This window comes from Passer montanus, unplaced genomic scaffold, assembly GCF_014805655.1.
Source record: "Passer montanus isolate IOZ18808 unplaced genomic scaffold, ASM1480565v1 scaffold62, whole genome shotgun sequence".
Taxonomy (NCBI): Eukaryota; Metazoa; Chordata; class Aves; order Passeriformes; family Passeridae; genus Passer; species Passer montanus.
In genome coordinates this window covers 2,128,058-2,145,101 of record NW_024371260.1, presented here as the reverse complement: position 1 = coordinate 2,145,101, position 17,044 = coordinate 2,128,058, and the positions used below count along the sequence as shown (strand labels likewise).

The window sequence follows — 17,044 nt, the reverse complement described above, 5'->3', positions numbered from 1 at the left end:
GGACCCAGCGGCCTGCGCCGGCAGCGCCGCCCCGCGCCCGCGCCCGCGCGCGGTGGTTGGCGCCGTTGCCGTGGCGGCGCGGCGGGCCCGGGGCCGTGGGGAGCCGGGCCGGGGCCGAGCGCGGTGAGCCGTGAGGGGACAGCGCCGCGAGCACCGAGACGGTCCCGGGGTGTCCTGTGGGAGGGCTCGGGCTCTGCCGTGCTGTGCATCTCGGCCTCATTCACCCCAGACTTTGTTATCTGGGAGTTGGAGCCACACGGCCTCACAGCTCAGGGGTTTGGTGAAGGCGTTGGGCTGCTGCTGCATTGGCTGCTCGTTTGGTGTTTGTGCCGCTTCTTAGTGCCACCAACATCCCTAAATCAGCAGCCCAGCGTAGGAATCCAACTTGGCTTTAAGGTGGTTTCTATCATTTACTCATTCCTCCATACTTCAAATCCTGGGGTTTGTTTTCTCTGCTCCTTAACTGGAGAAAATAGATGCTCTCTTCTTGTTGATTCTTCTTGTATTCTGCAGAAGGATTTACATAAACGCACTCAAAGCTGAGCCACCTTCGTTAAAATTAATCATATGTCCAAAAGTCTTTCTGTGGGTAAGATGTGAAATGCTCAGCCATGTGGTAATAACTCATTCTAGATGACATGCAGAATTTACTGAATTCTAATAAATTGTAACAGCATTGGGAAGCAGTTTGCTTTGCATTGGAGAACTCCACAAGACTCAAGAACAAATAGTGTTTGTTGGAGTTGTGCCCAAATTATTTGGGGTAAAGTCATGGTGTAAGTAGATAAAATACATCCAGAAGGTTTGTTTTAAGAAGGTTTGTTTTATTACTGAGCTGATTGCGCTGTTAAAAATTAAAAAAAAAAAAATTAAAAAAAAAAAAAAAAAAAAAAAAAAAAAGTCCTTGTTTTTTATAAAAGGATTTTTTTTAGAACTCCACAAGACTCAAGAACAAATAGTGTTTGTTGGAGTTGTGCCCAAATTATTTGGGGTAAAGTCATGGTGTAAGTAGATAAAATACATCCCGAAGGTTTGTTTTAAGAAGGTTTGTTTTATTACTGAGCTGATTGCTCAGTTAAAAATTAAAAAAAAAAAAAAAAAAAAAAAAAAAAAAAAAGTAGAGTCCTTGCTTTTCACTAAGAGATTTATTATAGCTGATACTCAAAATGTGTAACTAGCACAGAGGTATGTAGTTGTATCCAGTTATTTCATGTGCATTAAGTATGTACTGAATGCTGTGAATTCACCTCCAGAGATAATCACAACTATTGCAAGATGTTGGATATTTGATGTGGAAAACATGTTCTTCTTTTTACTCAGCCTGGTCATTTGGAAAGAACTGCCAGCATGGAAGATCGTGAGATCAGTTTTAGTGAGGGAGAAGAGCAAATGTCTCCTCTAGTGTTTCTAGACGAGGGAGAGGAAAGACAAGAAGAGGGAGAAGAAGAAAAAGAGGAACAAGAAGAAAGAGAAGAGGAGGAAGAAGAAAAAAGGGAAAAAGAAGAAGAAAGACAAGTAGAAGGAGAAGAAGAAGAAAGACAAGAAGAGCAAGAAGGAGAAGAAGAGGAGGAAAAAGAAAGAGAAGAAGAGGAAGAAGAACAAGAAGAGGAAGAAGAAAGATACGAAGAGAAAGAAAAAGAGGATGCAGCTGGTCAGCTCTCTGACATAGAAGAACACTGGGAAGGTGAAAAAGAATTGTTTTGATAACTCAACATTAATGTAGACTTAATGTAAGATAAACATTTAGATCATTGGCCAGAACCTGACAATACATTATCCTCCCTTGTCCCTCTCCCTGTTCTTGTCTGGGATTTTCCCACACAAATGGGATTCTTGGTGACACTTCCACATGAAGGCAGAGAGCATTCTCCTGTTCATTTGCAGGTGTATCATAGTCCTGTCTGTTTTGGCATATGAATTTTTTAATGTACACTGCAGTAATGCTATAAAATGTCATGTCTGATTCTCCACGCTGTGACTTGACAGCAAATATAGAAAGCTTTGCATTTGAAAATTCCAAGTCTCTTTATTAAGCTGTTGTTTCAATATCTGCTAGAATATGAGCTGGAAGAAGATCTGGATGGCAGTGGCAAGGTGGAAAACAAGGACACTTTTGAAGATGCTGGAGACCAGTCTGATGCTAGCACGTAAATACCTTGTTCCAGTTCAAACAGAATTTCCTCAGTGGTGCTGAGTGACCTGTGTGTGACATGGCTTAAACTAGTTTAAAATGTTCCTGTTAAATTGTAAACTATTGTTCAGGAACACTGAAATTGCAAAGCTGAGGTGGGATCAAGAGGAGCCCCAGGCATTTTAAAACAAAGACACATCATTAATGCTTTAAATGAGGGTATAAATGTTCAACATTAGATATCCAATACTGAAAATCCTGGCTTAAGTCCATTAATGCAAACTTCCTCTGCTGTTTATGTTCATGTTCCTGTTTATTTATAATGGTCTTAAAAGTAACAGTTTTGCTAGAATAAAACAGAAAGCAGGGATGTAAGGATGTCAGGCAAACTTCACATAACTAGAGTTTCTCATTGTTTCTTTGTTGGTTGTGTGTTCCAATTCAAAGGCAAAGCTCAGAACACTCTTTGGGCAACATTGATAACATTCAACCTCTGAAGTCTGCAGACAGAATTCACATATTAAACTCACAGAGAAACCTCCAATTGCTGGATGACATGGTCAGGGAAAAGGAACTGATGGTCCAAAAAACCAGGTTAGTGTTGAAGCAACCATAATCCATCAGCACAAATCCCCAGCAAATACTGAATCCATCATAAATACTAGAGTTTATAGAACTATGTATCTGACAGGAATCCTGGCTGTGGATCTTGCCCTCAAAAAGAAGAGTTTTACTGGGAAAAGAAAGAAATGATGTGTTTGTTTCTTGCAGTGACACGCTGAGCGCCTGTCGGCTGCGGAGCAAGATTCTGGCAAAGCAGCTGGATCATGTAGACATGGAAATAGAGAGAGAGGAGGAGGCTGGCAATGTGTAGGTAGAGAGTATTTCTGGATACCAAGGATTACAGGCATCCACTATGTTCATCTGTGTGTAATTAATGAGATAAGAGCAGGAAGAGGTGGAAACTTGGGAATGGGTAGGAAAGAGGCATATATTTTAAAATGTAACAACAGGTACTAAATCAGCCTAGCCCACTGCTGTCAATTGTGTCAATCTTCTGTTCAGTCTGATGAATCAAGGTGCTGTGGCACTCCTGGAGGTCATGGCTTTGCTTCTGGTGGTTACTCAGTCAGGATTTCTATCTATGTGTGTATGTATTTTTATACATGCACACATACATGCACCATTCCTTTCTTGTGTTGTTCTAGCATGCAGGAATGCCTTTCAGGAGTAGCTCTGCATACAGGAGCTGCTCTGAAACATTTGTGCTATCAAGTGGGAGGCAATTTACTGTACTCTTCACATTTGGTTTAAATAGAAAGCAGTGGGTGGCTTGTGTACCAGGAGCCAGAGGCTTGTGAACAAACTTCGCAGCTGCATTTCTAACCTGTGTTCATCTCCAGGTTAGAGCAGCGATGAATGAGAGAAAGGAAGGCAGGTTAGCTGCCAGAATGGGAGAGCTGCTTAAACAAAACTGATGAGCTGATGCAAATGAGCCTCCTGAGGTGCTGCAAGTGGGATTTCAGAGACAGTAACAAATCCCAGCAAAGGCAGAAAGGCAGTGTAGTGTTTATCCTTATGATGGGTCACATGGAGAGGTCTAGATATGGAAAAAATAGCAATTCTCCCAATCTCTTACATTTAGCAAGTGACTAGTGGAGTGAGAAGGCTTGATAGATTTCTGGCTTATGAAGTTCAAAGTCTTTGTGGTTTAGCAATAATGCAAATCCTGGCTGCCATTAGCACTACCAATGCCAACAGAGAAATGTAGAATTTAGAGGAATAGCTGCAGGTAGAAGATCCAATTTTCATTTAGAGGATGGGAGTTTATGTTGAGTATAGTCAGGCCACTGTCTGTGGATCCTGTAGCACACTGTCTGCTAGTTTTCCTGGGGAGAGAAGGAAAATAACTGTGTGGGAATGCTGCAGTTGTAAGCTAATGGAATGTATGGAATATTGTAGTACCATTTTAAAAGCAAATTCGGTCTAGGTTCTCTAGGTTCACCTACGCTTATCTTCATGAGTAATACTACTTTTATCAGTCTGAGAAGTGAATAGTTGCATTAAGCTACTGGTCAATGCTTTTGAAATCCTCATCTGTTCCTTTTAACTGATGTGTAAGAGTTTAAAGAAAACTCTGCCTCAAGAATGGACACTTAGAAGGTTAAAGAAGAGGCTACATAAATTTCTGTGATTCTACTGAATAAATCTGAGCCTTAGAGCTGTGCTTTGTTCTTGTTGATCTTGCAAGGGGGGCTGAGTTCACATTTCCTGATGGGTTCTCTCTAACGTTGCCAGGGCAGCCGTGTCCCGCCTGCAGGCCGCGAGCAGCCGCTTGTGCACTGAGCTGGAGACAGAGAAGGAGCTGGAGCTGAGACTTGCTCTGACACTAAAACAAAACTTGTAAGTGAGGCAATGAAGAAAGTGTGAAGGGAATCAAGCTTTATTACTTTCTTTATACGCTGTTGGATGGATTCAAAAGTTAGTCAATAGAGAAATTGCTCATAAATACAGAACTACATCAACCTAGAGCAACTTTTAGCCTGCTTGGTTCATTCCTTACAAAGCTGGATGGTGGGGCTCAGTCCCCACGTTAGCTTTGCACATGTAATTGAAGTTTTGATTTCATTATGAGAGGTGCATGAATTGTGACCTGAACAGGTCTCATTTGAAATGTAAAATAAGATGGACTAAAGTAAATCTGTCTGTGCATGAGCATAAACACTTGTAATTTATGCCTCTTAGTGTTTTTATAGGGCATAAAGGAAAGGATAGAAAATGAGCATGATGGAAACATTGTAGCACTACTGTGTATTTCTATGCCAAGCTAATATTGCTGCTTGTAATTGATTGTTCACACATAATAAATTACTTCTTTATATCAGACAGAGAAAAACTGTGTTTTGCAGGAGGCAACAGGTGAGTGTGTTTATATTTTGGTACCACAGGTACATCAAAGGAGGAACACAGGCACGAGCTTCTAGCTGTGATTAGCCAAGTGGTTAACCAGGATACAGTGTGTTCTGCTGCAGTGTTGTGTAATAGCTTTAAAATGCTTGACTTGTTTATTGTGTGATTAGCAATACACAGAACAGATTAATGTACTCAGCTCTATCCTATCTGGCTCCTTCAGCAAAGCACGGAAAAATAAAAGCTGTGCCCTATCCCTGAAGTTATTTATTGTTGAAGGAAAAGCTATTTTTAGAATTTTTCTTGGTTTTCATATTTTCTTCTAGGTAAATGGGAGAAAAACATACTTGAGGTTTATTTTTTTACCTTTTTTGGAACAATATTTTTGATGTCTTTGAAAGGGATATAATATTAGATATGAGCCATATGAGCCTTAGTCTGTGTCAACAAAAGGGTTTGATTAAAAATGTGTTTTTAAACAATAAAAGAAAGCATGGTTACATGTTTATTTACCCCATAGAGCCTTCCCTACTCAATTTATCACCTTAAAGTGAAAGAATATCAGTATTGCAGTGAAAACAATCCACACTTTTTTTAAAGGGTTGAGCTGTGGCAGATAGAAAGTGAACAGGGAAAATGCGACATCCTCCGTGAACAACTTCAAAAAGATGAGGAGGAGCTACAGATGCAATACCAGGAGGAGAGAGAAGTGAGGATTTGGAAGGAAAAAATAACAGCCCTGGAAGCAGAAGGAACACGTCGGACTCGAGAGAAGTAAGAGCCTCAAAGTCAGAGCCTGCTGCCTTTCTTGTTTTATTTTCAGCCAGTTCTCTGCTGAGATTAGCTAGTTCAGATACTGGTGCTACTGTGTGTCTTAGCTGGGTGTGCTTCAGGAATATTTGATGAGGAAATGGAATTAAAATAAGAATTGGCCACAGCCTTGCAGTTATGCAAGTAAAGATTTCTGATCTATGGGAAGAAACTTAATGAAAATGAAAAAAAAATAGAAATGCGGGGGGTTTTATCACAGGAAATGAGGTTTATTGGGTCAGACTAACTGCACGTGTCTGCAGTCCTGTTGGCCTCCAGGACCTTCTGGGCTTATGGTGAAGTCCATTGAGATATCCTAGAGCAGAAGCAGACACCAAAAAGCACAAAAGTGACCTCCAAAAGCAGAGCAAAAGTTGTCAGTCTGTGGCTTTTGTGAAGTTTATCACTTTGTCTATAATGTGGGGGATGGGAGAGTGAACAAATGTCCTAATTTCAGTACATATTAATAAACTCCCCAACCCCACCCTGAGGTCTCACTGTGTTGGAATCAAGTTTTCCTTAGTCCTGCTGCAACTGTTGGTTTGTCTGTGTTTTGCAGAAGAGAGGAGGAAGCCCGGAGAGAACGTGAAGAAAGAAATAAAAAACTCCTCGAGGATGCCAAAAGGAACCATGAGAAAGCAGTCTGCTTCCTGAGGCAAAGCATGGCAAGGTGGGGCTTCACTCCTTTCCTCTTGTGCATTCTCTGCTGGGCAAGAATTTATCCTCCAGTCTCTGAAAAATAATGATTTTTCTGTAAGTTGTGTCTTCTGTTTCGCCTGGAAGTCTCTTGCCAGGTACAGTGTGGTGAGGCATTGGGATCTTACGAGCAAAAAGGATGTGGAAAGAAGAAAATCCACTCGGTGTCCTAGCATGGCCTCCAGATTCCCTGGAGTCTCTGTCATGAGGGCTCTGAGCACTTGGAGTCATTGATAATGATTTGAAGCACTTTATAAATCTGTGTGTGTTATTAACTGTAGTAGTATAACTAAAATCCAGGTTTGAAACCTGTCCTGTGCCATTCTATGTCCCCTCAGAAACATGGTAAAAAAGCATCAATGGATTGATGGGCAATTTCTTTGTGCTGCTGCTCTGGTTGATTTTAAATTATATATTCTTTCATAGGTTGATGTTTATGTTGTTACTCTGGTGTTGAATTATTTTGCTGCTGAAGAAACAGAACATTCATTACTTATTTTTACATATGTGTAAATATATCCTAATACATAAATATGAGGACTTAATTGTAAAATGATTGAAATAATTTTACTGTTTCTGTGTTGTTTTATTTTTATTAGATGGTGCGTACAAACTGATCATAATTAAGAAAAACAAAATCAAATAGATTTTTTTCCTACAAGTATAGCAAACATATCAATCTTATATTTTTTCCTGGTTTCCCATTATATTTGCTGAAATATTCCCAAGTTTGATTCCTGCCCACACATTTCCAACTTGTAGAGTTTCAAGGTTTATTTTTAGTGTGGGTACATGTGCTTGGCTTGTAAAAGTTTGCTACATAAGGTTTAGATACTGCTTATATGAGCAACACCTGAATTCTTTATTTTAGCAGCCAGTCATATGTCATAACATGAAACACATTCTTCATATCCAAAATTTAAAAAAATTAAAGTTGTTGAGCAAAATATTTGAAAACCTGTTGGCACTTGGAGCTTGAGCAGTGCCGTGTTTGGAGGAGTCTGCAGCTGCTCTCCTGTGCCCACAGCCAGTGCCCACCAACCAGGGGTGTGCAGCAGCAATGCCTGCTGGCAATTACTCCTTTTCAGCTCAGACATTCTATTACCAGGAGCTTTCCAGGATGAGAGCCTGAAAGATTTAACTTTGCTTACAGAATTCATGAAAAAAATGCAAAGGAAGAAGCGAAAGCTCAGGAGCATATGGAGAGAAGGATACAAGCTGTGCTTTCCCTGAAAACCAGCATCACTTCCAACAGGGTACTGCTGCTGGGCTGGGATGGGAATGAAGTCACTCACTTGGGAGGCTGCTGGGCTCTAATGCAAGTCAGCTCAGTTTTCCCTGCAGAGCTGTGTGGTGATTTTTGATCACATCACTGACCAAACCCCTCAAAACTGGGGAGAATTTAACCATTGCAGGGATGGCATGAGATCTGTGTGGGCAGGTTTTGACACTTCTGCTGATGCAGTTTATTCTGTCAACAGTCTAGTTGTTCTGGGAGGGGGACTCTCTGGGAAATAAAGCATACTAAAAAAAGTTCTCTGGAAGTTCAGCCAGAAGGATTTCCAGTTATTTAGATCCCAATGCAGAAATATTCCACATGGAGAAAACATATGGAAGAAAAACAGTTATTTGAGAATTTAAATAGTATAAATTAGGAATTTCTGAGCCATGCTGCTTTGCTTTTCTATTTATGTTCTGTAGAATATGAGGGAATGATCTTAATTTAATCCTGATTTGTTTAGAACTGTTATCTTTTCATATTCCTTCACTGAGCAGCATTCCAGGGGAAGGCTGGAAGGGTAGAGAAGTAGCCTGGACCTAGTGAGAGCTTTCTGCATCTCAGCACCCCATGGCTACAGAGAATATTACAGACAATACCTTCTGCTTCAGAGACATCCACCACAAATGGATACTTGGATAAGGGGACCAGCACTAGATTCTCTGTTTTATATTCTTTAATGTGTGAATCAAATATGTAACTGGTTTGTGTGACTTTCATAGGAAAGGCTCCAAACTCTCCAGATTTTGAACAAAGCAAAGGCCTTGGAGGCAAAGAAGGAGGAGATGAAAATGAAGGAGGCCATCCTAGCAGAAGGAGGCAATGTTATTAGGGAAATTTTTCTCCATAAACGACAGCAAGAACACGAAAAAAAGAAAGAGTGAGTATCATATCCATATCAGACTCTGCCTGCTCCCTGGAGCTCAGTCAGATCCTGAAGGCAGAACATCTCTGATGGCGCCTGGAGGGAGTGAACTCCCTCTCCCACTCTGTGTGTGACACTTGCACAGCCTGTTCTTGGTGCCCTGAACTCCTGCCTTAGGGGTGCTCAGAGCACCAGAGCCCCGTGGGTGTTCTGTGATCCACGCCTCCAGGAGGGGAGTTCAGTGACCCCAAACTGGAAACCTGAAGTAACTGTCCTTCTTCCTCCCATGAACACTGTGAAAGTCTGTATCAGCCTTCTAAAACACTGTAACTGAGTATATTTAGTCTGCAAAAATGTATAAACAGCCTCTGAATCACTTGGTGTCTTGGCACAAATTACCACTGAACCCAACTTAAAGACTTGCTGTTTAGCTAAAAGGCTCCAAGGGAACTGGGTTGTCGTTAATATTATTGTTAAACAACCATGGTTGGGTTAATATTTCTTACAACTTTGGATTACAGAGCTTTTAGAGAACTGCAGAAGTCAAGAAAAATGGAGATTGTGTCTCGAATTTTGCAAGAAAGAGATGCTATTCACAAGCAGAGAAAAAGTCAGTCCCCTACTAAGGCAATTAAGGCTCGTGGTAAACTTGAGAGTCCTTTACTGCAGAGTGGGAAAGCCTGGCAAAGTGAGGAGAGCTGCAAACATGCAGATAGAGAAATATCACAGGTAATCAAAGGCCTAGGAGTCAACTCTCTTTAGATTGTCTTGTTTTGTTTTGTTAAATGTGCAGGTCATTGAATTCTGTTTAAAAATAGCACAGGCTACAACCAAACATGAGACAGTAAAGAACAAGTGGAGAGTAATTTCCCCATCAGATCTCTTAATATCTGTTAGTTTCCTTTTTCTTGAAGGAAATATAGTGACTTTTAACATAAAATTCTGTCTGTATTCAGTGTTTTAAGAGGGGATTGGCCTAAGTTGGCATCTTTTGCCTCTGAGCCAAGAGGCCAAAAAGCCAAAGACCTGTAATTTTTGTGTTAAAAGATCTCCTCAGAAATTGATAACTGTTGAATTAACTAGCAATAATAACTGTTGAATAACTAGCAATTTTTAGCTGTATCTTCAAAACTTGTGTTCTTTCACCAAAGCCATGGTGCTCTCTATCAGTTTGTTCCGTGGCTGGGGAGAGAAGTGCTCCCCAAGGAGTGAGGTCTAAGAACAGATCCCAGGATGTGCTCTTGGAAAGTGCTGCTGAGGACACAGAGAGGGACAAGACTCTCCTGGTACCAGAGTTCCCAGGACTTTGGAGTCGGAAATATGACTTGTACAAGGTAAACCTTGTGATGTCTCTTGATAGAAACAGAAAAAAACCTTGCTTGAAACCAGTAATTATGTATTTTGCAGTTAAAATGCAGACATTGTGTTATTACATAGATGCAGAAATTCAGATGTGAGAATATCATCAGTCATTGCTCTTTCACACTGTTCTGGAGGAGTTTGTTCTCTCAAAGAGAAAACAGTGCTTTAGGTTTAGTTCAGAAATCTGTGAAGACATAAATCACATTATGTTTACTTCTTTGAGTTTAAAAGAACTTCAAAATCCATCAAAAAGAAATCATGTCAGTACATATTCCTAGACTTGCATGGAGAAGCACTGGACCATGACTGAAACACTCCAGTGAAGTCAGCTGATTATTTTTCTCAATGTTTAATAAGTTGAGAAGGAAAAAAATCCAAAAACTTAAAGTGCAGAAAAGCTAATTCTGCCATGAAAAACACAATTTTATAGTGTTGAGTGGTGATAAACTGCAGAACAGACAGCTGAGAATCCATTAAATTCTTCATGTTGAGGTTGGGATGCTGAGTTTGACTGGAGAGAGCCAGACAAAGGCTGGCCAGGTGCTGGAAGATTCCTTTTGCAGATTTTTCTACTGGAGCTGCAGATCCTGTGGTCACACACAGATCTGGTGGCTTTTCTGCATGGTCCTTTCTAGGTGCCCAAAGCAGGAGATCCAGCACTGTTGGCTATCAGGGCAATGAGGAAACAAATTGCTGAGAAAAAAATGGAGAAACTCCAAACTAGAATTCTTCACAAGCAAACTGTGGCTGCTCAGGAACATAAGGGCTGTGCTTTCCAAAGCAAACCCAGCTGCATTCATTTCAAGGTCAGTGGCCATTCTGCATGAATTGTAGAGAGGTATCTGCTGGAGGTATATCCCAATGTCTTGATGGAAAATCTGTTGCAGCCTTTAAGAGGTCTGTAGTGAAATTTGAGACAGCTCTTGCCTTTTTTTCTAACAACCTCTTAGTTAAGTGATGGATTAAATAAACTAGTTAGTTTTACTATTTAAACTATAAAATACTTATTTGCTTAGGGCAGTCTAAATATTGTCAGAAATGTGAGCAGATGATCAAGCCTCCTGTTGGACTGTGTTGTGTGTTTTTTGAAGGGCAGCATGACTGGTACTTATACATTGTTTGTAAATATATTATTACTGTAAAATAATGTCCTTAAAGAAGTGGTGATTCCCATGCAGGTAAATTTCAGTTAGTTAATAAAACTGTTAATAACTCACTCAGACCATGAACATGACATCATGTCTCTGACATTCACCTGGTGTGTTTGGCATTCCAAGGATTTTGATGTTGGTCAAATCTACAAAAAGAAGATTGTTTTGACAAATGCATCCTACAGTGTTAATTACTGCAGGTTGGTGGGAATCAGTGAATGGCTCAAGGACTTCATCAGTGTTCAGTAAGTAAATTCACTGCAGACTTGTTTTACCTTTGTACCACAAGAGCTGGAGCCCAGTTCTGCAGCAACTGAAATTTCTGCTTGTTGTGGGTTAACCCTGCAGGCAGAGAAACTCCACAGAGCAGCTCCTCACTCCTTCCAGTGGGATGGGGGAGAAAACTGGGGGGGAAAAAAGTCAAACTTGTGGCTTGAGATAAACACAGTTTAATTCAACAGAAAAGGAAGGGAAAAAAATGATGAAATAAAGGAAATCAATCTCAGAGAAAAGAGCACTTAAATTGCAATCCTGTGTTCCTTCCCATCAATCTATTCCTGTAATCCTACTGCCAGGTTATCTAATGAAACACTATGTCTAGTTGGGAGATTGCAAATTAATCTCAGTTTAACTATATTGATAATTTTATCTCACTGCTTATAAATAAACAAAAGGAGGTATCCACAAAGTGTTTCTTTGTAAGAATTCAGACACCAGCTCTCTCTGGAGGTGCACTGAGTCTTTAACCAAAAAGCAAGTTGTGAAAAGTAGTATTTCTCTAAAAAAAATGAAGTTATGAAAAGAATTTATTTACCTGGAATTCCGTGAAATAAACAAACAAAAAATTATTGTAGTATAGCCTAAAAGTGAAAAAATGCTAAAATTTCTGTGTGTAAGTAAAGCTTATGGACAAATAGGAGACATGGAGGTGAAGTCCTTTGGCTTGAGGAGAAGTTCAGGTTTCAACCCTCCTGCTGACCTGGAGAAGCCACCCGTGGGACAGTTTAATGACACCCCTGTGAATAACCAAGTTGTTTCACCACTGTGAGTGATTTCACACTCCAGAGCTCCTTTCCCAGCTCCCTGCCCACTGTCCTTGTGGGGATAAAGCACACCTGGAATTTCTGCATCGCCCCATAAGGACAGGATGCTCCAAGGTGAAGCCATTCCTTGCCCACTTGGTCCCCACAAGAGTCCCCAGGAATGTGAACAGAGAGTTCTTGACTGAACAACATCCCTGGAGAGCTGGAAAAGTCTGGATCCAGCTGCTGTGGTGGACTGGGGGAGGTGTGGAGCACTTCATTCCCAGCCTGGTGGAGGTGAAAAATTGAGCAGGACACAGCAGAGCCCTTCAGCTCCTAAACCTGCTGCTTAACTCCATGTGTAGCTCATGGTTGGTTCAAAATCACGTGTGTGGATTTAATTTTGACCCACTTACACGTGTTTAATTTCTGTGACAAAGCCTGAAGCTACTAATCCGACAAAATGAGGGTTTCCTGCTCCCAAAGATTGATTTTTTTCTCTCATTTAGTATGTTGGATAATTGCATATGGTAAATCAGCACCTCTGGGTTTTGACCAAAAATTAAACAATGCTTTTTGAAAGGCCTGAGTCTTTCTTTGCTGTAATTGCCTTTCAAAGTACTCTCCAAATATCAAAGAGTCGTGAATGATTTTTCAATATAGGATAAATTAATTAACTTTTTAAAATTCAATTGGTTACCCATACATTTGCCAGCAGGATAGCTAGCAAAAATAATCTAAGATGTTATTCTCATTTTTATGTTATTAATAATTTGATCAGCAGAGCACAGACCTGTGGACACTGATCCTACACCCTATAAAGCTTATCTCAGGTAGAACCAGAAATAAATTGTTTGTTACAAAATAGTTTTGCCAAGTATTTTGAAAATACCCAGCACATCTACACTGTCATGGTGTTACAGGTATTTACAGATACAACACTTGAGAGCTGTTATCAGTGACAGGCCCTGGATCTGCTGATAAAAAGCTTTATTCCAGTGGTTCAAATGAGCAGTATTACACCCATGGAGCCTCTCCTTAGCAGAGTGGTTCTGTGTGGGTTTGTGTGTCTGGCAGTTTGTGCTCTAAATCAGAACTATTTTACCAAGGTAACTTTTGAAATAAAGAACCATTCCTTAAAGTCTTTCTCAGGAGAAACTGCCAGGGATCTGTTCAGAAGGTCAGCATGCAGGTGCTTATTCCCTGTCCACATTTTAAGCTCCTGAATTCTGAACTCTTTGTTTCCCTTTCTGAAAAAGTTTCATTTTGCTTTGGTTTGAGTTTAATTTTGCCGTGATAAAGCTGTGAAGGTTGTGTTCCATGTCTCACTTGGCTTAGGGGCTCCCATGGCTGACAACACTTCCTTATCTCCTCTGGCTCCTCTGCCAGGCAGAGCAGGGCTCCAGGAGTGCCTCAAGAATTTCATTTACAGTGCAGCTGTGAAATGTCTTGTCTTCTGATGGGCACTTTCCCTGCCTCACACAGACCATGAAATGAGTGGCAGATTCTATTCAAGATAATTTTGATACAGCTGGCAACAAGCAGCACATTCTCTAATCATCTGCAGCTCCCTCCTTGAGTTTTTCCTCTTCATTTTGTGTTTGGACAGGGGAGATGTTACAGAGCAGCATTAAAATGGATAATGGCACAAGTTGCTTCCTAATTGTCTGACTGGGCAGTTCCACCTCTTCTTGCTGGTTTTCAGCCTCAGCTTCACCTCCTTGGCTGCAGTCCCTCTCTTGCCTTTTAAAAGCACTTTGAGTCTTTCTGAATAAAACCTTAATAAAGAATCAGCCTTTGTTGTTTCCCAGTTGCAGCAGGGTTCTGGAGCCTTTCATTAATCTGTCACTCATTCTGACTTTTCTGATAATTAGTCCAAGTGAGGGGGGGGAAAAAGCAATCTGCCATTGTTACCAGAGCAGGAGCTGGGTGTTCCATCCACAGCTTTAATTTGGAGTTTTATGTTAATTATCTCCACAGTTTTGACCCACCTGGCAAAATGTCTTCTGGGATGTCCTGTGAATTCCTGGTAACATTTAAGCCAATGGTAAGTGCACAGTGAGGAGAATCCTAGTACAGGCCATTAGTCTGATTAAAAACATCATTAATTGAATTTCTTAACTGTTAACAAGAAAAAAACCCTACATTTTTAGAAGAGCTACTGTTGCACATGGACAGCTGTGTGCATGTTCAAGCTCTGATAAATTGTCATAAGGCAAATTCTGAGGGCATGGTTGGAAAAATGCCTCCAAATGAGAGCAAGTTTCCAAATATTTATAATCTTGCCCAGCTAAAGTTAACCAAGCTGTCACAAAGACCGTTTTAAAATGGAAACATAGAATCAGTAAAGATACATTTTAATATGGTGCTCAGAGAATGAGTGAAAATATTTTTTGTCAGGCTAAATCTTCTTTTAATTACTTAGGATTTTTTTCAATGACTTAGGGTTTTTTTTTCTCTTTTGTTTTCTAGATAAATAAAGGGCTAGAAGGAGAAGTCATGTTTATGGCCCAGACAGGCTCTTTTTCTGTTCCACTGAAATGCACAGTCAAGACCTGCATGGTAAGGGACTTCTTTTAAGCATGTGGATAATATAATTATTATTATTATAAAAAGCTGATGCTCATTTAATTGACATTAGTGCTATGTAGGCCAGTGGTAATTAATGGTTTATCTTCTCACAGCTGGCTCTGGATAAGAAGCTCATTGACTTTGGCAGCCTTGTGGTGGGAGAAACAATTTCACAGACCATCAGCCTGACAAACAGCGGGGCCCTGGGAGCCACATTCAAAGTTCAGACGTCAGCAGGTGCCACCAGCACCCTCAGAGCAACAGTAAAAGCTGCTCCTGCACTAGTGGTGGGTTCCAAAGCACTTCCCTGAAGGAATGGAAATGTTCTGCTTTGGGGAGTGTGGTGGAGTTGTGCAGAGTCACAAAGCAGCTCAGGTCAGAGAGGGCTTGGGAAGATCATCTGGTCCAACCTTCAGTACATTTGGGTTGGTATAAATATAGTCTGTTAGACCCAAATATTGGAATGCAGAAGCAATTATCTTGTGAGGCATGGGGAAATCAGCAATGCTGATTTTTTAAAATATTTTAGTAATTTATGTCATGATTCCTATTTTCTCCACATTCATGACAATTAGGAGAAAATACTTCAGTTAAAACAGGAGATTCTGACAGAGTCATTAAAAATCTCAACTCGTGGAAGGCAGAAACATGTGAACTGCTGCAAAACTAGCAATCAAGTGAGGGGTGTGATAAAGAGAGGGCTGGTTTCACCAGACTTAGTTTTGACATAAAACTGCCTGGGTTTCCACTAGAAAAATGTTGGTTTTGTTAATTGTAAAGTAGCTGGCTCTACACTTCACTGCTCCTGTTACATTATTTACCTGTTTGGGGCAGCCAGCAAAAAATTCAATCTGCTCATTGATAAAGGTCTTGTAGAATGTGCAGTTCTTGGAAAGTGCAACACATTTATCCATTTATAACGTGGAACTGTTGCAAGAAAACACAAATCTGATTTACATAAAACTTTTGCTGGGTAGAACTGGAGCTGGTGCAGAGCAGAAGAGCAGCCATGGGAGAAAATCCCTCTCTGTGCTTCCTAATAGATCACTGAACACCCCAGGGCCTGTGACCCTGAAAAGGAAGGCAGAACAGCCTCTGTGGCAGCTGGGGACCCAAACAAGAGCTGTGCTGAGCCCAGGGGGGAGATGACCCCCTGTGCAGCCCAGGAGCCCAAGGACAGCAGAGCCACAGGTGAGGTGATGCTTTGGAACACAGCCCTGCACTTCCCCAGGCCAGGATTTATCCAGCTGTAGTCTCCTGTAAAGAACTGAGCAATTCAGTCTGCAGAGTTACTCAGTAAATTAAGTAGCTCATCACTCCAGGAGTAACATTATATTTCTTTGTATGCTGCCTCACGGAAAATGACTAAAAATAATGTCTTGACACCATTATATCAAAAGCAGCAGAGAACCTCACTGCTCATTAGTGATCAACAATTCAGACTCAGAAGAACACAGAACCCAACCAGCTTCAGAAATTGCAAAATTGTTAACATCATCCTTGTCTCAGCAACTGAATCCCCACTTCTCAGAATAGCAATCCACATGACAGGTTTATTTTTATAGTCTGTAATTCTAGGAACAAGGAAGCAGAAAGATGAACCTCCTCAGACATTTTCCATCTCATTCCTAATGTTTACTATGTGCTTAATAAAATCCAGTCTTGTAGAAGAAAAACTTTCTTAATTTGTTTCTTATCTATGTTCTTTAACATTTCTTCCCAATACTGATCATTCCAATTTCAGGAAGCTGAAAGTTCCATGGAAAGGTTGTGGGTGGTTTTTGCAGGTCCTTCTGGCTGTGTTCCTTTATCCCACTGAAACTGCTCTTGAAGGCCATCCCCACTTCCAGCTGAGTCTGTATTTTTGAACCATTCGTGTTGTTACTCAGTGGAAGGCTCAGGTAGAATTCCAAACTAGACTAAAGCTGGATGGCCAAACAAATATTTCCTTCCAGACATTCCAATTTTCCCATCATGGCTATACATGCATGGATTTGCAATATTGACTCAAATTAATGTACTTGTGCTTTGTTGGATATTGGTTTTGATGGACACATCCAGCATTTTGTTTTGTTTTGTGTTTTTTTCTTTCCCCAGAACAACTTGGTCAAGGAAAATTAAATACCAGATCAGATCTGGACAGAGACAAGAAAAATAATTTAGTGGGACTTTCTCCTGAAGAAATGCCAATTGAAATTATGCTTGGAAAGGTAATGAATGTCCTGAGATCCAGGCAAGATCTCACTA

At 40.6% G+C, this 17,044-nt stretch overlaps 1 protein-coding gene across 1 annotated transcript in view; it reads left to right on the top strand.

The window, feature by feature from the left end:
* The first annotated feature begins 1,214 nt into the window (after positions 1-1,214).
* CFAP74 (cilia and flagella associated protein 74) overlaps positions 1,215-17,044 on the top strand; it is a 35,990-nt gene continuing 20,160 nt past the window's right edge. Inside the window, exons 1-18 of the mRNA XM_039727828.1 lie at positions 1,215-1,684; positions 2,057-2,147; positions 2,579-2,725; positions 2,903-3,001; positions 4,430-4,534; positions 5,642-5,815; positions 6,411-6,521; positions 7,701-7,803; positions 8,549-8,706; positions 9,213-9,420; positions 9,843-10,025; positions 10,689-10,859; positions 11,331-11,449; positions 14,207-14,273; positions 14,699-14,788; positions 14,911-15,084; positions 15,841-15,988; positions 16,895-17,007. Coding sequence (XP_039583762.1) covers positions 1,348-1,684; positions 2,057-2,147; positions 2,579-2,725; positions 2,903-3,001; positions 4,430-4,534; positions 5,642-5,815; positions 6,411-6,521; positions 7,701-7,803; positions 8,549-8,706; positions 9,213-9,420; positions 9,843-10,025; positions 10,689-10,859; positions 11,331-11,449; positions 14,207-14,273; positions 14,699-14,788; positions 14,911-15,084; positions 15,841-15,988; positions 16,895-17,007 — 2,598 coding nt within the window. The 5' untranslated portion in view covers positions 1,215-1,347. The remainder of the gene's footprint in view (positions 1,685-2,056; positions 2,148-2,578; positions 2,726-2,902; positions 3,002-4,429; positions 4,535-5,641; positions 5,816-6,410; positions 6,522-7,700; positions 7,804-8,548; positions 8,707-9,212; positions 9,421-9,842; positions 10,026-10,688; positions 10,860-11,330; positions 11,450-14,206; positions 14,274-14,698; positions 14,789-14,910; positions 15,085-15,840; positions 15,989-16,894; positions 17,008-17,044) is intronic.